At 39.7% G+C, this 25,171-nt stretch overlaps 1 protein-coding gene across 5 annotated transcripts in view; it reads left to right on the top strand.

Moving 5' to 3' along the window:
• The window catches only part of KDM3A (lysine demethylase 3A), a 50,823-nt gene that overhangs the window by 17,693 nt on the left and 7,959 nt on the right, over positions 1 to 25,171 (top strand). For 2 of the 5 annotated variants that reach the window (XM_030827535.1, XM_030827537.1), the window contains exons 9-20: positions 4,684 to 4,847; positions 6,989 to 7,500; positions 10,809 to 11,013; positions 15,188 to 15,402; positions 18,323 to 18,475; positions 18,615 to 18,710; positions 19,053 to 19,180; positions 20,595 to 20,787; positions 22,353 to 22,525; positions 22,877 to 23,113; positions 23,689 to 23,757; positions 24,404 to 24,575. In XM_030827535.1, coding sequence (XP_030683395.1) covers positions 4,684 to 4,847; positions 6,989 to 7,500; positions 10,809 to 11,013; positions 15,188 to 15,402; positions 18,323 to 18,475; positions 18,615 to 18,710; positions 19,053 to 19,180; positions 20,595 to 20,787; positions 22,353 to 22,525; positions 22,877 to 23,113; positions 23,689 to 23,757; positions 24,404 to 24,575 — 2,317 coding nt within the window. Of the gene's footprint in view, positions 1 to 1,423; positions 1,477 to 4,683; positions 4,848 to 6,988; positions 7,501 to 10,808; positions 11,014 to 15,187; positions 15,403 to 18,322; positions 18,476 to 18,614; positions 18,711 to 19,052; positions 19,181 to 20,594; positions 20,788 to 22,352; positions 22,526 to 22,876; positions 23,114 to 23,688; positions 23,758 to 24,403; positions 24,576 to 25,171 lie in introns of all 5 variants that reach the window. The other 3 variants (XM_030827536.1, XM_030827538.1, XM_030827539.1) reach the window with 2 other exon arrangements.

Raw genomic sequence — 25,171 nt, forward strand, 5'->3', positions numbered from 1 at the left:
TATAATAATAATTTCTTTATGTCAGGTTTTAACATTAGAGAAATTGTTGGCAGTCTAGAGTTAGAAGTAGTAAATATCAGTTTGGAGAAGTTGGTTGTGTGTTGCCTGTCATGGGGAATGTGTCAGTGTAAATTGGGAGTATGATGAAAAGGAGAGCTGAGCTGTGAGACTTGCTGAAGATGAAGAGTCGGGAATAGGAATGACGTATCCTGTTGGATGGTGGAGCGATCAATCTGGGGTGCAAGCAGAACTGAGGTCAGTGGGAACCTCCCTTGGGGGAAGGTGCCTTCAGAGTGTTGAGTGTGTCAGCAATGGGAAAGGTGTTTGAGCAAGTAAATTTCTAACCTTCAAGGAGATACTTGTGAAATGTGGGCATATAGACATATATGATATGATCCTGTCTCCTTGACTCAAATTCTTACAAGGCTGGAAGCATTACTTTTTTATTTTTCTCAGCATGTTGCCCATACTATGTGTGCTATTGAGCTGATTGTTGGGCACATTAGAAGGTATTAAAAAAATAAGCCTGCACTTTAGCCTGGAGATAAGTTTCTTAACTTTGGCATCTAAAATGATAAACTAAATTAAGTGTTTTAAAAATGTACATTGCAGCTCTTGAGCTCTATGCTAGTCATGTCATTCTAAAGGAAGTTGAAGGTGGATTTTTACCTGGGTTTCAGAAGTTTTTGAAAATATTTTTTTGATTATGAAGCTCATCTCATTTTGAAATTTTTGGTTAACCTAGAAAAGTAAAGAATAGAATCATCACTTGTAATCATACTTCTCAGAGACTCTCTGTTTACGTTTTGAAATACTTCCCTTCTGTCTCTTTTCTCCCCCTGTATTTATCACAGAGACCTGATTTTTTTTGTTAGTTTTTTAAAACTAAAAACCATACTCTTGTAGCCTCCTTGATTCCCTTGCAATGTATTGTAACTATTATTTCATATCGGTAAATATCTTTCGTTCTGGGTGATTTCTTGTAATCAGACGAGTTTTGGATACACTGGCCTGGCCTAGATTTCAAGAGGGCTGGAGAGATAAAGGGAGCAGTGGGGAAAGAAAGTTTTTGAAAATGTTTGAGTGAAAGGTGAGTACAGTAACGCACTCAGCACGATTCTCACTGTGTTTGCACTTCCCAGATGTGTTGGACTGGCACTTTTAGGGTGGTCTTTAGAAGACAGGCATTTGGGACTAGGTAGGCAAGACTCTTGACTGTCTTGATGAATACTTCTGGTTAAGATAAACCTGTTTGCCAGTGATACCTGGCTCCTTGAAGGTCTTCTCTGCCTAGCAGACTATTCCTCAGAGTTACGACGTTGCCTGGTTAGTTGGGAAAGAGTCTGCTGAGGAATGTGAGCCGGCAGTGTCCTTTTTAGAATTCTATCATACACTCAATTATATTATCTCCGTCTGCTGGCAGGGAGGAACTATTGCCATGACTGGTATAGAAGACCTTCAGGGAAAACTCTTCAGGTAAGAAGAAACTTTGACCCTTTGTTGAGTCAGAGGCTAGTGCAGAGGTGCACTCATGAACAAGGGTTTGGGAATTGGAGTCCTGTTCCTGTTGAGCTAAACCTTAGGAAAGTTGTAGAAGGAAATACTTGAGTTTCTTAAAGGAAAAGCACGCTAAGTTGTGCTAATTCTAACACACGGTGACAGAATTGAGAAAATTTTCGCAATGTTTTTCTGCTTTAAGACAGCTCATCTCTAAAATTGATTTTAGTGCCAGGCACTATGGTAAAAGCACAGCCCTATAAAGTATACTTCATGGGAAGAAAGTGCTAGGAAGTGTTAGAGACTGAATTTCAAACCAAAGGCTAACACCAAAATCCAGTACTCTTCATCACTGTGCTGTTGCCACTGCTCTCCAAATCTCCTTGCTGTGGTGAATCACCCTTGTAAAAATAGCAGATTTCTCCTTTCTTCCCTCCTTCCCTCTGTTCCTCCATCCCTCCTTCCAACAAGTATTTATTGCATATTTAGTGTATGCTAGACTGATATACAGTGGTGATCATCACTTCCTGTCACTTCAGGTAACTCATAAGACTTATTGATTTATAGCTATTTAGAAATGTTACATGCTAACAGCATTCACTCATTCGTATGTTCATTCCACCAGTCTTATTTATCGAGCATCCACTGTATGTTTGGTTTTATGAGGTTATAACAGTGGACACAAGAGCAGGGCCTCTGCCCATAAAGAGTGTGTGTCCCATTGTGAGGAGACTGACAATAAATAAGTGAAAGGTACTTTCATGGTGTGATAAGGGCTATGAAAGGTATAAACAGAAAAATGATAAAGAGTAAGGGACGGCTTTTGGGATGCTACTTCAGAAAGAGTAATCAGAAATTCTGAGAGAGTGACATATTAACAGACTTGAGAGTGAACAGAGAGAACCAACCAGCCACTGAAAATGATGTAGCCAGAGAGATAACAAGTTCAAAGGCCCAGGCAAGAAAGGGCTTAGAACACTAGGAGATGAGAAAGGAAGCAAGTGTAGTCAGAGTACTGTGAGCAAGAGGGGCAGTGAAAGAGATGGGGCGGGGGGGAGGAGCAGGAGTGGGTAGGAGACTGGACCACATGGGATTCTTGTAGGCAGTGGACTGCCATGATTTTATTTGATTTATGTTTTATAGAGATTGCTCTGTGGTAGAAGCTATTTTGGGTAGGATGCAGAGGATTCAACAAGAATGGAAGGAAGGTTGGTTAGGAGATGTGTAGCTTAGGGGAAAGATGGTAGTAGTAGTGACATAGAAAGAAATGGATAGATTCAATACATACTTTGCAAACAGAGGCAAGATTTATTGGTTTATTGATTACGTGTGGGAAATTAGAGAGATGGAGGGTTTTTTTTAACTTGAGCGACTTGATTTTATACAGAGTAAAAATTTATGCTTAGGTTTATAATCCAAATTTCTTAGGTATGTTGCTCTTGGGAGAGTAAGGAAAGGTATTAGTGCATCAATTCTAAACATACTCAGAATAAGGAAGGTGACCAATATGAGGAAAGATAATTGGTAAAATTGAGCCTTGAATAAGCATTTCAAAATGATTTGGCATTAAACTTTGGGAGATTAACCTCAGATTAACAGGGAATTGTAAACTATTATAACCAAAAGGGACTTTAGGAATAAACTAATTTCCTCATTTAAAGGATTAGGAAACTCAAAAAACACCCAAAACCAACCATAACACCTTCTGGAGAACATTAAGGTACTATTTAACCAAAATTGAGTTGACTGAAATAGTGTAATATATGATCAGATAATTGAGTGCCTAAAAATAGTTGAAACTATGCCAAAACTTTGCCAGTGATTAAATTCTTATTTTTCAGATATGTCTGTTTAGTATATGCTAGCTAGTATTTTCAAGGCTGTCAAGTAAATTTCTGAGAAAAGCATTCATGAGTAGAGTACATATAAATATATTCAAAATTGTCAGGTTTTGAAAACCTGCTGGCCAGGCACAGTGGCTCATGCCTGTAATCCCAGCACTTCAGGAGGCCAAAGCAGGCAGATCACTTGAGGCCAAGAGTTGGACACCAGCCTTAACATAGCAAAATCCTGTCTCTACTAAAAATAGGAATAATTAGCCGAGCATGGTGGTGCATGCCTGTAATCCCAGCTACTCGGGAGGCCGAGCCATGAGAATTGCTAGAACCCTGGAGGCAGAGGTTGCAATGAACCAAGGTGGCACCACTGCACTCTAGCCTGGGTGATAATAGTGAGACTGTCTCAAAAACAAAAAACAAAACAGAAAACCTATTAGTGGAAGTTGTAATCAAACTTTAGAAGTTAATAACTAGAAGACGAAGAAACTTTGGAGATTCTTCAAGTTTAGATTTGGTGGTAAGGCAAGATGATTGAGAAAGGTATATGACTTAAAAATTTAAGCACATGTGAGGAGCCTGGTGAAATGGGTGAATTGGTTTCACCTGGTTCAGCCTTAGACTAGTCTTGAGTTTCTCCTTTCTTTTTTTCATGGTGGGAAGTTTATTTTTGTGAATGGTATAAACTGTTAAGAAGTGGATTCAATACTTACATTTTTGTGAAGATAAAATTACCTGAAAAGGGAACGGGGACAGGTATCCCAACTTTGCCCACAGGCCTGTCATAACTTGATATTTTTTGCAGCTTGGGATGACTTTTGTGACTTGATGAGCCACATAAGAGCAAGAACTGTCCTCAACTTTTATTGCCTTGCAAAGGCTTATCTGGGTACCAAATAGGCATCACTGCCTACAAGAGTCCTATGTGGTCTGGTCTCCTGCCAAACTATGCAGTAAGTGCGTGGTGGGCACTCAAGTCATGCCAAAGTGAATGCATGTGAAGCTGCCACCATTTAAAACTGTCACTTAAAAGTTCACCTCTGCATTGCATTATTAAAGTAATTGCCACCTGACTGTTTTCCTGGCACAGTGGTTCAGAGGTCTGAAAAAAGATAAGCTTGTGATCCTTTGTAGGAAGACATAAGTTTTGTGAAAAGCTGGAGTGATTTATTTACAGTCTTAAAGCCCTTAATTGTATAGTTTGTCACTTGTTTCACTTTCCTGTTTCTTTTTATTTGGCAATGGTATTATGCTTGTTTAGTATTAAGCAGATGATCTTAAATTTGGTAGCATTTTATTATTTCCTAACTAGGGACTTCCTTTTAATATCTTTTGGTTTGGTATCTTCTAGGCCTCTCCCAGTATGTGTCCTGTGCAGTCTGTACCTACAACAGTTTTTAAGGAGATACTGCTTGGCTGTACTGCAGCAACTCCACCTAGTAAGGACCCAAGACAGCCAAGTACTCCCCAGGCTGCCAACTCTCCACCTAACCTTGGAGCAAAAATTCCTCAAGGGTGAGTAGTGATTTGTTAAAGATGTTTAATTATAATAATAAAAAATTATTTTAGTCATGTCTCATTGTTTTTATCCCTGGTTGTCCAGGGAGGTTTTTCATTAGAGTTTCCGAGAAAAGATGGATAGATGCTATTGAAGGTGAAAAGTATAGAAGGCACACAGAGCAACATGGAAAATGGTATAGAAGTGAAAGGGGGCATGAGAAAAGAGACTGTCTTGATACAGTGACAAGGATCAATTGAAATAGTACAGACCATTTGTAAAACAGGTGTCTTCTTTTAAGGAAAAGGGAACAGATTGGTTGTACATGGAAGACTGAGGTCAGTGGGAGTGTGAAGAAGCAGTGAGAGATTCTCCGCAGCCTCGATATGAGTTGACCCAAGTATAGTTGAGAAATGTGGCAATAGAGAGGATTCTAAGAATAATAGAAATGAGGAAGCAATAGCTGTAGGTGGTAACTGTTACTAACTTGTAGAGGAAGAAAATGAGTACGAAATGTAAAGTTTCACTAGAAAGTTAAAGTAGGTACAAGGTTGACAGAGCAAGTAGTTTTAAGGGAAGGATCTCTTCTGGGAAGTGGTGGTGGCCTGCGTAGGCAGGCAGTTGATACAGACTTAAGATATAGGTCAGAGAGACTGTGGTATAGAAAAGTAGGTTTGGAAGGTGGGAGAGTGGCTGAGCACACTGGTTCACTGGGAAAAAGTAGTCAGTCTGGGATAGAGCTTGGAGGATGGCCATGTGGCAGTCAGACAGGAGGAGGAGCAGTCTTCAAAATAGAAAGGGAGGGAACATTAGGAAGTTCAGTGATATCCAAGGAAAGATTTTTCATCTGAGTGTTTAAATGAAAAATTCTTCTCCAGGGTGAAGTCCTTTGGTAGAGGCAGGAACAAAAAGGTATAATAGATAAAAAGGACTTTGCATTTTTCTGGAGAAAGAATTATAGGATGCTAAGAAACAAAAGTTCTTCAAGGCTATCCCTAGTAATATGTACAGGGAAAATACCAGATCGTTCTGTGAATAACCAAGAAATCAATCAGCTATTCTATTTGCTATGTGTCCTGATCACTGAACAAACAAGAATGAAATTATTCCCTGTTAGGGCTGGTTACATGTTGCTCATAGCAGAAAAGGGTTTTGTGCTGCTGCCAGTTTGTTAGTTTTTTTTTTTTGGTTTTTGAAGTTTTTTAGAGACAGGATCTTGCTCTGTTGCCCAGGTGGGAGTGCAGTTGCAGTGGTACAGTCAAAGCTTACTGCAGCTTTGAACTCCTGAGTTCAATTGATCCTCTTGTCTCAGCCTCCCAAGTAGCTGGGACTACAGGCACATGCCACCACACCAGGCTAATTTTTAATTTGTTTGTAGAGATGGGGGACTTGCTATTTTGCTCAGTCTGGTCATGAACTTCTGGCCTCAAGCAGTCCTCTCATCTTGGCCTCCCAGAATCCTGGGATTACAGGTGTGAGCCATTGTGCCTTGCCCATTGTTCTTTTTTAATTAGATTTTGTGTGAATATCTTTGAAGGGATTTCTAACATTTTTTATATACATACATATTTTAGAATTTTTATCTTGACACATTGACCTTTACTAGAGGTTCAATTTTTGACTCTTGGCAAGTAGCAAGAATGGAGTTTTATCTTTGAAATTCAAACATAATCTTCATTATAGAAGAAAGAGTTTTAGCAGAGATTTCTCTGAAATTTACAAAAAAAAAAAAAAAAAAAAAAGAAAACTTTCAGAATTGCCCCTACACAGACTTCTGATTTTGATACTTATAAACCACAGAGCTGCTTATCTGCTGAGTATATTCTTTGGTTTCATACAATATTTTGTTTTGAGGGAAAGCTAAGGTTCATTGTGCTGTGAGAAGTAGAACTAATGTAAGAAGTTAAAGATTTCTGAGAACATGCATACATAATTTAGGGTTGTATTTTTCTGAGTGTTTATGATATTTTTGCAGAACCATTGACTGATGACTTTTAACTCTAGCTCACAGAAATCTATCCTAAATTCTGTAACATATAAGAAATTATCTTTTTTCTTTCATACTTATTACCTTAGGGAACCAAACAGTTTGTTTGGGGAAGATAATGGAGAGATAAAAAGAGGCCTGGATGCTAGCTTTCTATATTATATTTTTCAGATGTCATAAACAGAGTTTACCAGAGGAAATTTCTTCCTGTCTAAATACAAAGTCTGAAGCTCTGAGAGCAAAACCAGATGTCTGCAAAGCAGGGTTGCTCTCAAAGTCCTCTCAGATTGGAACTGGAGACTTGAAAATTCTGAGTGAGCCAAAAGGCAGCTGTACTCAGCCTAAGACAAACACTGATCAGGAAAACAGATTGGAGTCTGTTCCACAAGCATTGACTGGCCTTCCGAAGGAGTGCTTACCTACAAAGGCTTCTTCTAAGGCAGAATTGGAAATTGCCAATCCTCCTGAACTGCAGAAGCACCTAGAACATGCACCTTCCCCATCGGATGTTTCAAATGCACCAGAAGTGAAAGCAGGTGTCAATAGTGATAGCCCTAATAACTGTTCAGGAAAAAAGGTAGAACCTTCAGCTTTAGCTTGCCGATCACAGAATTTAAAGGAATCTTCAGTAAAAGTAGATAATGAAAGCTGTTGTACAAGAAGCAACAATAAAATCCAGAATGGTGAGTGTTTCTCAATATCTTTATTGGTAGAAGGTAAGAAATGGTAATATCTCTCTCTTATCCTATGAGAAACTATGCGAAAATGACTTTGTAGAAATAGTTTATACAGTCAGAAAAGTTGAAAGAAGGTATAATTCCCAAATCTCAGAAACGATTACTGTTAATACTTTGGTGTACCTGGTTTCATGTATATAGAAATACAGATAAACTGTATTACACAAATGGGTTCATGCCAACAATTTTACCCTGTGAATTAGTGTAGGTGTCTATTAGTATTTTAAAGCAAGGATTCCATTATGTTCATTTACCATAGGATTTAACTGGTTCCTATTAGGTGGGTAATTAGGTGGTTCCCAATTTTTAGGTTAAGAAAATTTTGAAACAAAATCTAAAGTAATCTGGTGATTACTTTATTTCAGCTTGTCACTGATCTTTCTGTAACATCCAGGTTGGAGTAGAAGAGGTAATCTGTGACAGGTAGCTGAGATTTGAAATTTTAGAAAAGATGCAGAATTGTATCATTTCTGGAAAAAGGACTTGGGTTAAAGATGTTAAGGATAGGGCTGAAATACCAGGAAGAGTCTCTTTGCTTAAGGGGAGGTCCTGCTGCACCCACAATTTAAAACTACTCTTCTTATGGGGAAAATGGTACATTGTACTTGATGCTACTTATATGAAGTTTGAGGATGCATTATAATGGTGGTAGTTATCAGAAGCTCTGTTACTAGAGTTAGAAGAACAAAATGGTTTCAGCAAGTCAGAAGGATTAGAGCTATTAGAATTTAAAGATGCCTTTTGATCACTGTTAGCTATGTGGGAAATTGGTATGGATTTTGTTAATCTTTTAGGCTGGGCATAGTAGCTAACACCTGTAATCCTAATACTTTGAGAGGCCACTGTGGGAGGATTGCTTCAGACCAGGAGTTTGAGACCAGCCTGGACAACATAGTGAGACCCCATCTCCACAAAAATTTTTTTTAAAAATCAGCCGGGCATGGTGGTACACACCTGTTATTCCTAGCTACTGGGGAAGCTGAGGCAGGGGGGTTGCTTGACCCCAGGAGTTGGAGGCTGCGGTGAGTTATGATTGTACCACTGTACTCTAGCCTGGGTGACAGAGTGAGAGCTTGGCTCAAAAAACAAACAAACGAAAACAACCTACGAAAACTATTTATTTGGATCAGTAAAAATGAATATATCTACACTACCTTTTTAACTGCAGGCCTCTGTGAAATTAGAGGGCAAGATGGCTGGATTTGACTTGCGAATCTTTTTAGTATAGCATTGGAAGAATAGAAAGAACTTTCTTTGCCTAGCAATACTTCTAACCAACTTCTTCATTGAGGTTTAAGTCAATATAGCTGTTAATTTGCATAAAATTAATTGCATAAGATTATCCTGTTCTCAGAAATTATGTAACACTCAAAAGAAAGTACATATTCATAACCGTATCCTTGTTCTATTTATTCTTTTTGAATCATGAGCTCTCACACTCAGCTAGTTTTTGAAGCAAATTACTATTATGTGAAGAAACAGTAAAGATTCTAGTGCAATAAGCACATGATAGATACACAGGTGAGTTACGGAGTACAGCTTTGTCTCATTTAATATATTATGCAGCTATTCTCCATCTAATGGATTTTAAAAGAAGTGAAAAACCTACTTACATCCTGGACTAGCACATCCTGCTATCTACTGTGACTTTTTTTTTTGGTTGAGGTGTGAGAGTGTGATCAGAAGCCTACTGGGACTTCTGAGCTGTGTCCACTAGTACTGCATGTAGTACAGAAGGCTTGGAAAACTTTCTGCTCCTTTCTTCCACTTTGGGTCTAGAAAACAAAAGCAAACTGGAGTCAAAACAGCTGCCTTTTTTTCTGTTCAGATAGATACGTGGCTCCTCAGAAGTGGGCATTGCATTTTTCTCTTGACTTGGCTTTGAATTCAGAGAATCACTGATGGTAGCACCTGTTGCTCTCCTCAGTAAAGAGCTAGATTTAGACAGTTCAACTTTCTTGTTTCTAGATCTTTCCTCTTGTGAGCCAGGATAGAACAGATAAGATAACCTTCTTGCCTGTGATCTGTGGAAGCCTGGCTCAACTCAAAGGATGATGTCTTTCAGTATCTGAGTAATTAAAATTACATCCTTGAACTACTAATCTCTTTATTTTCTCTCCTTTCTTACTTTACCTTCTCTTTCACTGTAACTAAGTAGGAGTGTTTAAGGGATCAAGGACTGACAGCATCATGTAGAAATTTACATGTGGTCTAGTCTTGCTTTAAAAGAGAGGTAAGATTAGATCCCCTCTAAGGTAATTATTGAAGATGTTTACTTTATTTAAAACCTTCTTTGGTTTGGGATCTTCCAATGTTCTCCAGGACTGACCTCTCCCACCCATCTCTCAGCTAGTTCCCCAGAAGCTGTTGGTTTTTGACTTTCATTTGTTTGCCTAAAAACCCACTTCCCTCTTCTCAGCTCTCTTGGACCCTAAGAAAAGGTCTTTTCTGTTTTCTATGAAATATTCCTTAAGGCTCTTGACATACAAATGGATTCCTTACTTTGTTATTTTGTCTGACACGGTGATTGCTCTTTCCTGATACATGTCTACCTTTTCTTTAGAAACCATGTTAAGATTTCAAATTCTCCGGCCCATTACAAGTTAAAACATAAAATCTGCATTTACTTAGAATGATAATCCTGTCTGTAGCCAGTGCTCTTAATCCTGCATGGACCACATGTGTGAAAGAAGTGGAAGACATGTCAGGAGTCAAGTGACAGGCATTTAGAAGATGCTCTAACTCCATAGACCCAGGGGCTACGTAGGAAAGCGATTTGTTTATTGTTATTTTTAGAATGGTTAGCTTTTGCATTGTACTTTTAAAAACACACCTTAAACCAGTCTTTTTTGAATTTGGAAAGTGACAGAATGGATGTCCACTAAGTCAGGCCTCTGCGGAGGTGAACCTCGAGAGTTTGAATTAAATATCTGATTCGAAAATGTCCTAAAATGTAGGGTTGTGAATAGAAGTATACATTAACTTTGAATTGTGAGTCTGGCTGTTTAATTTGGGGTTTTATGTTGCCAAATGGATTCAGCAAATAAGAATTGTTTTATAAAGAGAGTAAAACTTTTCCAGTTATTCTAATAGTTGTCTTCTGTTGAGCCATTTTTAGAAATTACAGTTGAACCAGGAATTGAGAAGGGAATTCTCTTTAAGGGAATATTGGGTTTTTGAATAGAATTCAGTCACATATGAATGTGATTTTTAAAAATTTGAGGTCTTGTCTCCTTAATCTTTTGTTTTCCTAGCCCCATCCAGGAAGTCGGTTTTGACAGACCCAGCTAAACTCAAAAAGCTGCAACAGAGTGGTGAGGCCTTTGTACAGGATGATTCTTGTGTGAACATCGTGGCACAGTTGCCGAAGTGCCGAGAGTGTCGCTTGGACAGTCTCCGCAAGGATAAGGAGCAACAGAAGGACTCACCTGTGTTTTGCCGCTTCTTTCACTTCAGGAGGTGAGGCATTTTGGGAAAAGTTCACATAATCTGGGCATACTTGTTATGCCAGATCATCTGGCATACTTTTGTTACTCTTTTATGAACAGTAAATCTAGAAGTAAAAAGGTGGTAGATATTGCATTTATAATCTCTAGGTTGGAGAATCTGGATCTTATTGCATGTTACTTTTCATTCTTATTTTTGATTTTTTTTAAAGTAACAAAGCTTAAATATATAAACTTCTATTTCAAAAAGTGACAGTCATTACAGGAAGATGTTGAAGGTTCTGAAAAACCACTACAAATAACTACTGTTAACTTTTCAGTGCATTGTATGATCATAAAATGTATACCTAGTTAGTATCTTGCACACCCTGTTTTGAATCTTACTTTCCCATTACATAGGAACCTCTTGATCATAACCTTTTTCTTTAAATACTTTTGAATTTCTGTGTAAGAGCACATTATAGTAATGTTTGATAATTTATTTCACCATTTCCCTTGTTGGTATTAAGATTATTTTGTATTTTTTGTGACTGGAAATAATGCAGAAATGATCTTCTTGTCCATGTCCCTGATTATTTGCTTTGGGAGGATTACTAGAAGTGGCATTTCTGGGTCAGAAGCTGTGTGTGTTTTAAGGCTTTGATACACCTGTTCTGCCAAGTTATCCTCCAGGAAGGTTGCACCTGTGTCCTTGACCACTGCAGGGTTTGAGCGTGCTCCCACGGTCTCTGTACCATTGCCAGCAGGGAGAGACATGTCTTTTTAAAAAATTTTCCAATTTTATAGGCAAAATTTTCATATATATATATAAATATGTGTCTGTGTGTGTATATATATATATTCAAAATCATTTTCTTTAAATTCTTCTATCCTGAGTGAAGAAAAAAGCAGCTCTTTTTTGTTCATATAGAAATGAACAGTGTTGGTATAGTTGAACTTGAGATATAATTCACTTTCTCAGAAATCTAGGTACTTTCAGGTTGGACTAACTCTAATCATAAACAGAAGTGTTGATTTCAATTTCTTCCTATTCTCCTCCTTCCTTTTCATTTTATCTAAGTTAAAAGTTTGCTGATGAGCTGAATTAAATGCACAGGGAATTTAGATCATTATACCTGTGCTTGTAACATTCAGATTCAGGCTTATTTAACGAAGTAAGAGTTTTTTAGGTACTAGTTTGTCCCATTCATCCATTTGTAAATTGCAAAAGCACGTCATAAAGCATGTGGGTAGCATTTAGAGCTGTAATACGGTTAACGTATGTTAACATATGCATGTATTAATATATTCTGAATAACACCTGGCCCAGAATAAGCTGTCAGTAGAGGGTAACTCTGTTTCCCTTCCTCTCGAGAATTTTCTTCTTAAACAGTGTGTTACAATGCATATTCATTTGTATGTGTTTGTATTTTGAAGACACTGAAATGGTTATGCGTTGTACAGGTCTTTGTGTTTCTGTTCACTTGATTGCATGTTGTTATGGCTCCTCTGCTATGAGAAGTATAACTAGATTGGATGAGAGAGTGGTTTAAGTTGCAAAGGCATTTTAGGGAAGGGATAATTTTTTTTTCTTTCTTTTGTTCTTTGTAATATGATTAGAGCTTTTTTTTTTTTAACCTACTATATTTTTGTAACAGTCTAGAAGTCATTGACTTTATGACTTAGTTGTTTTTTTCATTTTTGACATCTTTAAAGGGGAAAGTACCTTTGCCTAATGCTGCATAGTAGAAGCCAGTGTAGTAGAAACTAGAAAAAACTCATATCTTGGTAAAAGAATATCATAATTTAACTTTTTTCCTGATGTTTAGAGTGAAGATTGAGGCTGTCATTAGCCTCCTCATCAAGTTTGTATCTCATTAAACTCTTCTGCAAATAAAATAGGAGTAGGGGTAGGGTCTCAGTGGTAAGGCTCAGCGGCTAGGTCCTATTGCCATTACCTCCCACTTTGAAATGCTTTCAAATTTATTTTTTTGTGTTATGACTATCTCTAATTTGGACCGTCTTAAAAAATAAAAACTTGGATCTCTCATTTGGACTGCTTGAAATAATTTGCATATGTTAGGTAACAGTGTCTTGTCCTTCCAGTTTATTCTACACTCTTTTGGACAAATAGTTTTTCTAAAACACAACTTTGAATGTGTCTCACATGATGACTTTTGATAGCTGCCCAGTGCCTAGCAAAGTCAAGGTCCCCAGTGAAATACTGAAGGCTTTCAGCAATTGACCCCAACTTACCTCTGCAAGTTCTTCTTGATTCTTACCTATTTGAATAAACCCTTTAGTCTAATTAATCTATTGTCACCCTGTTCACCTGTAGTTTTCTTCCCTTTTATATGAAATACTGTCTCTTGGACATACCTTCTTTACCTAATTGTCTACCTTTTCTTGCCAAAGCAAGCTCAATTACTCTCTTTACCATGAAGTCCTTGTCATATTGGCCCACAAACCTCAGTCAGCAGTCAGCACTTCCTCCTCTGCTCTTATAAGAATTAATGACTGTTACGATATCTGTTACAGGCTACTTCATTGTGTTTTATATCTATTATGTCTCCTACTAGAAATATTTGTTTGTTTGTATGTATGTATGTATGTATTTACTGATTTATGTTTCGAGACAGAATCTTGCTCTGCTGCCCAGGCTGGAGTGCATTGGCACGATCATAGCTCACTGTGTAACCTCAAACTCCTGGAGTCAAGTGACCCTCCCATCTCAGCTTCCCAGGTAGCTAGGACTACAGGCTTGTGCTACCATGCCTGGCTAATTAAAAAAAAATTTTTTTGTAGTGACAGGGTCTTGTTGTGTTCTCTGGGCTGGTCTCAAACGGAATCCGTCTCAGCCTCCCAAAGTGCTGGGATTACAGTGAGCCATTGTGCCTAGCCAGAATACTGTACTTTTAGGCTGGGTATGGTGGTTCATGCTTGTAATCCTGGCACTTCAGGAGACCAAGGTGGGAGGATCGCTTGAGCCCAGGAGTTTGACACCAGCTTGGGCAACAGGGCAAAACCCTGTCTCTACAAAAAATGGAAAAAGAAAATTAGCTGGGTGTGGCGGCACATGCCTGCCTTCCCAGCCACTTGAGAGGCTAAGGTGGGAGGATTGCTGAAGCCTGGGATTAGGGGTTGCAGTGAGCCATAATCGTACCGCTGTACTCCAGCCTGGGCATTGGGCCTGTCTCAAAAAGAAAAAGAAAAAATTTTATGTTTTAAAAATTTAAAACTAATACATAGCTTATGAAAAAAACGTTCAAGTGTTACACAGTATTGAAGGCAAATAATGAACAAATGTTCTGCCCTTTGTTCCACTTATTAGGTTCTGAGGCCCATTTTAATGCTTCCCTCTTTCCAGAAGCTTGGACAGTAACGTGCAGCTGGAATTTATATAGGCACCAAGTACCTCACAGACCAGTGTGGTCATTGCTTCAGTGACTGTCTAGGGGTTACCGTTCTTTAGCTGAGCGTTTTTCTTGAAGCAGTAGTTGTATTTAAATCTGATCAGGTTATTTATCACCTTCTGTTTGTTAACGACTTACTTCTGTAGTAACTTGTGATTTTCCTTGCTCTTAAGCGCCAAGTCCAGCAAGTCAAACAACTATCCCTGGAGGCAGTATGATTATATTGGTTTGAGTGCAAAATATACCTCTCTCCCCTTCTCCTCCCTCCTCTCTCCCCTGTCTAGCTTGTCTTTTGGGGAAAAAGTGTTTTTAATCTTCCTACTGACATTGCCAAATAATCATTGGCTGTGATTAGCCATGGAGATTACAGAAAACTAGGAAGGACTTTGTTGATTTAAATAGTAATTACAAGTTGTGGATGGGCATGGTGGCTCATGCCTGTAGTCCCAGCACTTTGGGAGGCTAAGGCAGGCATATCACCTGAGGTCAGGAGTTCAAGACCAGCCTGGCCAACATAGCGAAACCCCATTTCTACTAAAAATACAAAAATTAGGCGGGAGTGGTGGCAGGCGCCTGTAATCCCAGCTACTGGGGAAGCTGAGGCAGGGAGAGTTACTTGAACCTGGGAGACGGAGGTTGCAGTGAGCCGAGATGGTACCACTGCACTCCAGCCTAGGTAACAGAGTGAGACTCCATCTCAAAAAAAAAAAAAAAAAGTAATTACAAGTTGTAAATCAGTTTTGTGTGTGTTTGTGTGTGTGTACATTATATCTTTTTTTCCCCTGCCTCCCCTAGGTTACAATTCAACAAACATGGTGTGTTGCGGGTAGAAGGCTTCTTAACACCAAACAAGTATGACAGTGAAGCGATTGGCTTGTGGTTACCTTTAACCAAAAACGTTGTGGGGATTGATTTGGACACAGCAAAGTACATCTTGGCCAACATTGGAGACCACTTCTGTCAAATGGTGATTTCTGAAAAGGAAGCTATGTCAACTATTGAGCCACACAGTAAGAGCATCTCTTAGTGGGTAGGATTTTTGAGCCCAATTTGATTTTTTTTCCTAAGTGACACCTAAGTCCTAATTGCTTGGGTTTTTTTTCACCCAGAAGTTCAGATAACTTTGGTATAATGAGGTTGCATTTTTCCTTTTGCAACAGGTTTGATCAGAGTTAGCCACCTATCTTTGGGGTTTATTTTGGGCCAATTAACAGAGGAGTGGAGGAACTCCTTTTTTGTTAGGAAAGGTGAAGGTGGAGTGATGGTGGAATTTGCACAGCCTCACCAGCAGTGCAGGCACACTAAAAGGGGATGAGGTCTCAGATTGGTTTATTTTAAAACAAAGGTTCTTAATCATGAATACATTTCGAGGAAAATAAGAATGGGAAGGCTGACTCTTAGACCTACTGAGTTAGAGTCCGCAGGGCTGGGTCCCAGACATGAGAATGAGAACAGGTTCAGAATGGAAATGATTGTTAGAGTCAAGGTTTGAAGGGAATACTTGGAGGTTCTAGATGTGAACGTGCTTGTGTCCTCCCCTCTTTGGGAGCACTCTTACACTGATCTGGCAGCCCATTAAGCCACAGGAATCAGGGTAGGTGGCACGTTAGAGCCAGACCTCCTTCATGACATCTCAAGCTAGGATGTTTGGAGGACAGTACAGCGTCTTCCTGTCCATGTTCCTCTGTGGAAATGAGTTATCCAGCCAGAAGCACCATGGGGCGTCTGTCTTATAAGCCTCATATTTTCTTCCATCATTTTATCTTTACCAGTGGTTGAAAGTTAGAAGTGAAGCCTTTCTATTCCTCTGGTATGTCTCTTTTTAGACTTTGCTTAACCAAGTATGTTTGAATGCAAGCATCCATGCCACTCTTAAGAATTTTGATTTATTACCAGCAACTAACTGAACCTAGCTTAAGCACAAAAATAACTTACTGAATATATGTGGATACTGTCTCAGAGTCCAAGGAACAGGACTAGGTCATTCCCAGCTGTAGGAATCCAGAGCTGCCTGGGAGAAAGGGAATTGCGAGTGCCTGGGACAACCAGAGTTATTCTTTAGAATTACTTCATTCTGCTGGGGTAGTGGAGACTCTAAGTCAAGAGTCTTATTATACTTTTCCCCCCGTAGTCTGTTTAAGACAAGCAATATTAGTTTTCCACTTTCAATAGAGATACAAATATATTTTATTTGTATTATATTATTTTATTAATTATATTTAAGTAAAAGTAGTAGATCAAAAGAAAAATTCCTAAGTAACTGGTCTGGCAGTGATACATACATGACTGCAATGTGGAAACACTTTTTTGGAATGTATTAGTAGCTTTGCTCCTGAATCAGCAGAGCTGTTTTAAGCAAGTGATGGCTTTTTCTTTGATAAAGATGAGTCATCTAAAAAATGTTTTTTTCAAATAGAAAAAGGCACAGTTATCTTTTACAGCATAATTAAGAAACTCTCTTCCTTGAAGATTTAAATGTGATTAACCTTTCCTCCTGGCCTTTTTGATTATCCTGTTGCTCTTTCTCTTCTCTGTGACAAGCTGGTCAGATTGGAGAGAGAAACTCAACTGTGAGTGATACTGAAATATGCCATCATACCCAGAAGAGTTTACCTCTGATCCTGAGATTAGGGAGCAGATCTCGACTATTACTACTTTTATTCTGTCATTTCAGTGACAAATAATCATTAAACGGGTGGCTAAGAGATCTAAGAGTACTTTCTGATAAAACAGTCTAATCCAAGTGTCCAAGATGAAGTTCATAAGATCTCATTTGTAAGATGCCTAAAGCTGTATGAATTGTGCCCTGTGCTATTACATTATAATGTAATGGCAGAAGTTCATTTAGCAGTTGGATTGATTTTGTATAAACTAAAGCTTGGTCATTTGGGTTGTGTTCAGTCTGAAGAAGGAATGAGTTAACCCCAAACTGGATTAGGAAAAAGATATTCTCCATAGAACAGGAGTGCAGCAGCATTGATCCAGTGTTGTTCAGGAGAGAGACAGACTGACTGCCAGGAGTCTCCTAGTCAGGAGACCTTGGGCTTTTCTGTGACCCACAAAAATGTCCTCCCTTTGCTTATACTTCTGAAAGCTTGCTGATACCTGGTTTGGTTGCCTGATTTGGCACTCCTCCATCTGGGGGAAGGGTTCAGTGGCCCATCCAGTTTTGGAAGGCCACTCCCTCCAGTTGTTAGGTCTTGGCCACTGGAACAGAAAATGCTGCTTTGTGGAATCCTGAGTCGTGCCTTAATCTGCCGGATGTTTGGTTAGTGTGAGTTAGTCCTGGGTGCCTGCATCATTCCTGGCACTGGCTAAATCGAATTTCTGACTGACTGGTGAAGGAACTGATTTTGGACCATTGTGCCTGCACAAAGTTAATGTGCAACTCCCTCCAGGCCCCCTGAGAACCTTGGAGTTTTTAATGGGCAGTCTGAGTGGATGTAGGGTATCTGAATAACCTGATGCTCTGTGCAGATTACTGGGTTTGTGGATCTGAGTAAATTTTTCTTTTTCCTTTGGAGAAAGCCTGGAACATGCTGCCTTTAAATTCTGAAAGGGACTCATGACTCAGAGGTTAAGAACCACTGTTGTGTGATACCCGTGTCTGAGCTCCAACTTGTGTAACTACTGCTGCACAGTCTGAATAGGGATTCTGCTTGGAGTTCAGTCTCCTAGAGAGAGGTGAGACTGTGCCTGAATACATACAGTGAGAAGAGGCATGAATCTGAAGTACAAATTCAAGTTACTAGGAGTGCTGAGGGGATCCAGGAGCACTTCATGGGGTGGAGGACAGCATTTGCAATGAAGGCTGAACAAAGTTAATTTGAAGTCTAGTCACGGGGAGGAATGACAATAACCCCTACCTTTCATGTTTGGTTTCAGAAGCCCTCTCCTTCCAAAGACTAAGTGATTTACTGATTTTTGCAGGACAGGTTGCTTGGAAGCGAGCTGTCAAAGGTGTTCGAGAAATGTGTGATGTGTGCGACACCACCATTTTCAACCTGCACTGGGTGTGTCCTCGTTGTGGGTTTGGAGTATGTGTGGACTGCTACCGGATGAAGAGAAAGAATTGCCAACAGGGTAAGAACCAATTTGATTCTCCTCCAGCCTCTCTACACAGTTAAATCAAGTTTTTTGTTGATTTGTGTTTGGTGGGTTTCTTGAAGCATGTGGAGCCAGCGTCTGTAAAGAACAGTTACTACAAATCAGTTATTTGCAGGTGCCGCTTACAAGACTTTCTCTTGGCTAAAATGTGTGAAGAGTCAGATACATGAACCAGAGAACTTAATGCCCACACAGATCATTCCTGGAAAAGGTATTTCATATGCTGCAGTGATTTTCTTTCCCCTTGTCGTGGTTAACTCATGGGGGCTGGTAGTTTGGTTTTCCTTTATTACTGGTTAAGTTTATTTTAGTGTGTATTGTAAATTGTCCAGAAATATATTAAATAAATCCTCCAACACTTTTCAAGTCAAGTTTTGTGGGATAGTTTTGTAGTAGAAAAGAAAATGCATTTTGGGGAAGGCCTCTGGAGCAGGATGAAAAGGAGGGAGTGGGAAAAGTAATCCTGTGGGGAATGCCAGCTTCTGCTCTGTAATGTTGAGGTTGAAAGTACCTAATACCCTTGTTCAGATGTTTGCCTCTGCCCTTTGTTTAGCACTCTATGATGTTGGAGACATTGTTCATTCTGTAAGAGCGAAATGGGGAATAAAGGCAAACTGCCCTTGTTCAAACAGGCAATTCAAACTCTTTTCAAAGCCAGCCTCAAAGGAAGACCTAAAACAGGTATTTACTGCTTATGTTAAATTCACCATCCCTTGTAATTGTCATTTGTCTGTTTTTCAAATAACTCAAGGATTTCTATCAGTGCATTTGAAAGGAACCTGGGGATAGCTATCAGTGGAAAGAGAAAGAGAAAGAATTCATACAGTTCATGTGACAGTTCAGAGACCCGTTCTGACTTTTCACATTACTTTCGTAGACTCTACTGTGGCCTCTTTTAGTAGGTTTTACATTTTTGTTTCTTGAAAAAGCAAAAAGTTCTAGTCTACCTAATAAGTAGCTGTCAAATCTGTAAAGGGTTTAAAAAAAGTTTGTGTATTTTGCAGAATTAAAATTATTAAGCTTTAACATTTTTAAAATTACTAAATATTTTTTGCCTATATTTATGAAGAGTTGAAGGAAATGATGAAATGAACCTTTAGTTGCCCCTCACGCAATGTAAAAAATGTTAATTTTCTCAGTCCTCATATGTCTCTCCTCGGTGGCATCCCTCTCCTCCCCACGATCACATGTACGTCTTGCTGTCCCTTCTCCCCCTCGTTCCAGTAATCAGTATGCCGCATTGTGTTTAATAATCAGAAATTTACATTTCTATAAAGCTGTGGCGTCATAGGCAGGATGGGAGAGCAGAAGACTTGTAATATTTGGAGTCAGAACTGAATTTGAGTTCTTTTCCTTCCACTTGCTAGTTGTGTTACTTTGGCTGAAGTGAGCTGATTTGTATGTGCTTCAGCTTCCTCATCAGTAATATAGAAATAATAAGCAATATTGATGATTGGGCATCACAGAATTACATCACATGTAAAGAGAGGGCCTGGACCACAACAGGAGTTTGAATATTTTTTTTCCTCCTTCTTATGTATGTATAAACTCGCTCTTGCCAGTTTTTAAAATTATTTTCTTCTATAGCAGTCATCTTAGATTTAATTTATGAGTTCTTTTAAGAGCTCCTCATCACATTTTTAAAGCTAAGTCAAAATAGCATTTTCTCTTTCTCTGTATTCCATTTCCTTCTGAAATCACAGCTTTACCTTTCCTGCCTGCCTCATTTATTCGTTTTCAGCCATGTTTTCTGTGCCTATGCTGGATTCTGGGATGAGTTCATAGGGGAGACAGGCACAAACTGGTCATTTTAAACTAGCATGGTACATAGAGTAATAGGGATATGTACCAGCAGGGGCTGGTAAAAGGGTGCGGGGGTAATACCTTGCTGTGTTTAAGTTGCTAACATCTCTCCTACCTTGTAGTTATTCTCTACTAGTGTGGGATTACTGCAGCTGTGGGGATACCCAGGGCTAAATATTAGGTGGTTTTGTTCTGGATATTTATCTTACTTGTTGGTCGGCTATTAGGAGAGAAGAAAAGGAAGCTGACATTCTTCAGCTTATGTAAAATCGTCCTTTAATGCTTAACACAGACTTTAGCTGGAGAAAAACCGACTCTTGGTGCAGTGCTCCAGCAGAATCCCTCAGTGTTGGAGCCAGCAGCTGTGGGTGGGGAAGCAGCCTCCAAGCCAGCCGGCAGCATGAAGCCTGCCTGTCCAGCCAGCACATCTCCTCTAAACTGGCTGGCTGACCTAACCAGCGGGAATGTCAACAAGGAAAACAAGGGTGAGTGTTTCTGCTTTCCTGTTTATTCTTGAGTATTTTAGTCCATTCATGGAAGGAGTTGGCAACCTCACTTGCTGAGAGAACAGTGGTTAGAAGTCTCGTGGAATGCAAAGTGCTTCTCTGGAGTCATCCTGGAATCTGCCACAAATGAAAGTGTTTTTGAAATGCAGCACCGAAGAGGAGAAATTTTGCTGCATTAAAATTTAGGGACTTCCACCTTCTGGCTGTGTTACAGAAGAGAAGAATTGCAGGCCACTTCTTTCATGCAAAGATCTGGAACAAAATTTTAATGAATCAAATTTGACACTGTAAATGAAGGAATATTTGAATGTTAGACTACATCTGAATTTCTGGAAAAACCTTTATATAGCTTTAAAAATGTGATAAGGAGCTCTTAAAAGAACTCATGAACTAAGTCTAAGATGACTGCTGTAGAAAAAAATAATTTGAAAAGCTGGCAAGAGCACAGCTGGTGAGTTTATACATACCTTAGAAGGAGGACAAAGAATATTCAAACTCCGTTGTGGTCCAGGCCCTCTCTTTACATGTGATGTAATTCTGTGATGCCTAATCATCAATATTGCTCATTATTTCTGTATTACTGATGAGGAAGCTGATGCACATAGAAACCAGCTCATTTGAGCCGAAGTCAGACAATTAGCAAGTGGCTGGAAAAGAATTCAAGTTTTTCAAGGTCTTTCCAGAAATGAAGATAAAGTCTGACATTCAAAAATGTAGAAGAATCATGGGACAAGATGCAGGAAAACATTAAGTAAAATTCAGTACCTGTTAATGATTTATAAAAAACTTCTTAAATTAAGAACATTCTTAATCAAGAGTTGAAACCAGAAAACAAGACTGGAGACATCATAAATAGTCGTTGAATTTTTTTAAAAATTTGTTTTGAGTTTTTTTTGAGACAGAATCTTGCTCTGTCCAGCCAGGCTGGAGTGCAGTGGCAGGATCTTGGCTCACTGCAACACTGCACTCTGCCTCCCAGGTTCAAGCCATTGTCCTGCCTCAGCCTCCTGAGTAGCTAGGATTATAGACGCCTGCCACCACGCCCTGCTAACTTTTGTATTTTTAGTAGAAATGGGGTTTTGCCATGTTGGCCAAGCTGGTCTTTGAGGTTTTTGTTTGTTTTTTTTAAACAGTTTCTATGTTCAAGAACAAGACAAAGGATATCTGTTTTCACTCTTTATTAAGCATTGTACTGGAAGTCCTGGTCAGTGCATTGAGGGAAAAGTGTAAAGAGAATGCTGCCAATATTTGTAGACAGTACACGCAAAAAATCCAAAAGAATCTACATTTACTAAACATTTGTCAGGGTTGCTAGATACAAAGATCAATTTACAAAAATCCATTGTACTGGATAGTTATTGTTTTTAACATCAGTGAGGAATCCTTGTCTGAGTAAATCATATCGTTCATACTTACTCCCTAAAGTATTTTTTTTGTTTCAGTAAATAGAAAGCAAGTTCTAAAGTAATTCTGCTAGTAGAATACTAATAAGGGATTTGCCTTTCAGAATGTTTTTTCATCTGAATGTTTTGGTTTTATTTTAGAAAAACAACCAACAATGCCAATTTTAAAGAATGAAATCAAATGCCTTCCACCCCTCCCACCTTTAAGCAAATCCAGCACAGTCCTCCATACGTTTAACAGCACAATTTTGACACCCGTAAGCAACAACAATTCTGGTTTCCTCCGGAATCTCTTGAATTCTTCTACAGGAAAGGTATGTGTTTGTTTGTTGGTACTCCATGTTGCAAAGTTGAAGACAGAACAGGAAGAGAGTAGAGAAGTTGGAACTGAAAGTAGACTGAATCACATACTTACCTTTGTGGGTTCAGAAGGCTGAGTCACTGGAGGATGGGTTTTATGGGACTATAGTTCTGGGCCGGGCCACTTTCTCCTATTACCTCACTTCTATGAGTTGTCAAGGGGGGACAGGGGACGTACCTCTTTGCCTGGGGGTCCTGGCTTGGAATCTTCTGGATATGTAATCTATACTCATCATTATGGGAATGGAGTTTCTTGATGGTGGGGGAATGACATATTTGAGACTTGTGTTCTTTCTCCAATTCAGACAGAAAATGGACTCAAGAATACACCAAAAATCCTTGATGACATCTTTGCCTCTTTGGTGCAAAATAAGACTTCTTCTGATTTATCTAAGAGGCCTCAAGGACTAACGATCAAGCCCAGCATTCTGGGCTTTGACACTCCTCACTATTGGCTTTGTGATAATCGCTTGCTGTGCTTGCAAGACCCCAACAATAAGAGCAACTGGAATGTGTTTAGGGAGTGCTGGAAACAAGGGCAGGTAATGTAGGCCTCCTATCCTCCAGCCCTATTCAGAACCCCCTTCTCAGTTCCTTTAGCAGACTTCTGACAACCCCACCCCAGCCTTTTCCCCCTCCTTCACCTCCTGTTTTATTCTTTATTGTTTCGGGTGAATATAATCAGGTCAGGATGTGGCCATGGGTCTTACTTTTTAAAGCAGATGGTCCTAAGCTGACTTTTCCAGTCAGGTTTTTGTTGCTTCCTACCAGTCCCCGTTGGGTTTTTGATGAGGGCATTCAGGCTTGGTGATTCCTATGGTAAACCTCAGCAGAGGAAGTGAGAGTATGACTACAGGCTGATGGGATTTGGGAGATCAGACAAAATGTGGTACAAAATCATGCACCCCTCTTACCTGAATGAAAAGCCTGTGCTGAAGGCAATTCTGGGTGGGCTAGGGCCATGTGGTGTCACATAGTCCCCAGGTGCCTGCTTCAGAGGGCAGCGTTGTTGGATCTTAAGTGCCGGTTAATATCTGTAGGAGAATTTCTAGGCCTGCTTCTGTGCTTTCTTGTTTTGGTTCTGTTTTCTGGATCTTTGGCTTCTCTGTTTGGCCAGATAGGGTCTTTGCTAAAGGAACACTCTGCTCTTGGACAAGAATTTGGGAGAACTGCCAAACAGAAAGATGTGAGTGTTTAACCAAAAATAAATTTTCAAAAATGTTTTTCTCCATCCAGTGTACTAATAGGATTTGCTCATTTAATCATATATAGACAAGAAACAAAATGATGGGCTGAATACAGTGTATCAGCAGGCTTGCTTTCTTGCTTGTCAATATTTTAATGTTAGACTATTTCACGTAAAGGTTAGAGCTTCTGGGTTGTCTTAGACAGCCAAAAGATTTGGCACCCTCACACAGCCAGTGGTAGTGAGGGGTGTCACAGGCCATATTCCTGCTTGGCAATAACAGGCTCAAGTACAGTGGGGTCAGTCACCCTGTTTCACTGGTGACTGGTGTCACTGGACACTTCTTCCAGCGCTTGTCTTCTTCACAGTCCGTCTTGCTGTGAGTAATGAGATCTTACTAGGAAAGGTGATCGTTTCTCCTAGATGCTTACTCATGTTTGAGAGCAAGGGTGTGTAGCAGATGAATGGTGAAGGTTGGAGGTGCTTTGGGAGCTCAGAGAACTAAGCCGAAACTGTCAAATCACCATCTGAGACGGAGCACCAGCTCCATGGAAATATACCAGTAGCAGTGTGAAGAGGGACTGCCTTCGGGAGTGGGGACAGAGCTGCCAGAGTTCAGACTAAAGTCTTCCTTCTCTTCATTTAGCCAGTGATGGTGTCTGGAGTGCATCATAAATTGAACTCTGAACTTTGGAAACCTGAATCCTTCAGGAAAGAGTTTGGCGAGCAGGAAGTAGACCTAGTTAATTGTAGGACCAATGAAATCATCACAGGAGCCACAGTAGGAGACTTCTGGGATGGATTTGAAGACGTTCCAAGTATGTATGAAAGATCTTTTAAGGGGGTTGAGGATATGAAAGGAGGGGACACAGGAATGGCAGGAGTCTGAGACCCATCAGTAGCAGCCGCAGCATTTTCCGGGATTTTGGAGTTTAAAATTAACGTCTCTCCTCCCCTTCCTTGTTACAATGTTTATGCTTTTAAACCCTGAGGCATTATTACCTGTTCCGTTGGTCTTTGTTGTCCCTGGACAGAACATCAGACAGGGTCAGTCTCTCTCTCTCTCTCTGAGCAGAATAAGTAATTTCTGTTGCATGCTGGCCTCAGAAAACTGGGTTTACTAAACACCTGTCACCCTTGATGGTTGACGTGCATTGCTGTTGGTTAGTTGGGATGCTGCTCACTTCTTCCGGAACACTGTAGAGGAGGAGCAGATTGGATCGATGACAGCTGTTGAACCACCACCTACATGCAGTGGGCAAAAGGGAGCGGCTGAATCTCCCAAGAATGAGTAGCAGCTTAATAAGCTTCTAGGAAAGACAAGGCCCTGACACAGATCCATTAGTTGGTGATCTTTATTTTGCTGCACCTTGCTGCCTCCTGGGTACAAATGGATTTCTTTACACTGCAGAAA

This window comes from Nomascus leucogenys, chromosome 14, assembly GCF_006542625.1.
Source record: "Nomascus leucogenys isolate Asia chromosome 14, Asia_NLE_v1, whole genome shotgun sequence".
Classification (NCBI taxonomy): Eukaryota; Metazoa; Chordata; class Mammalia; order Primates; family Hylobatidae; genus Nomascus; species Nomascus leucogenys.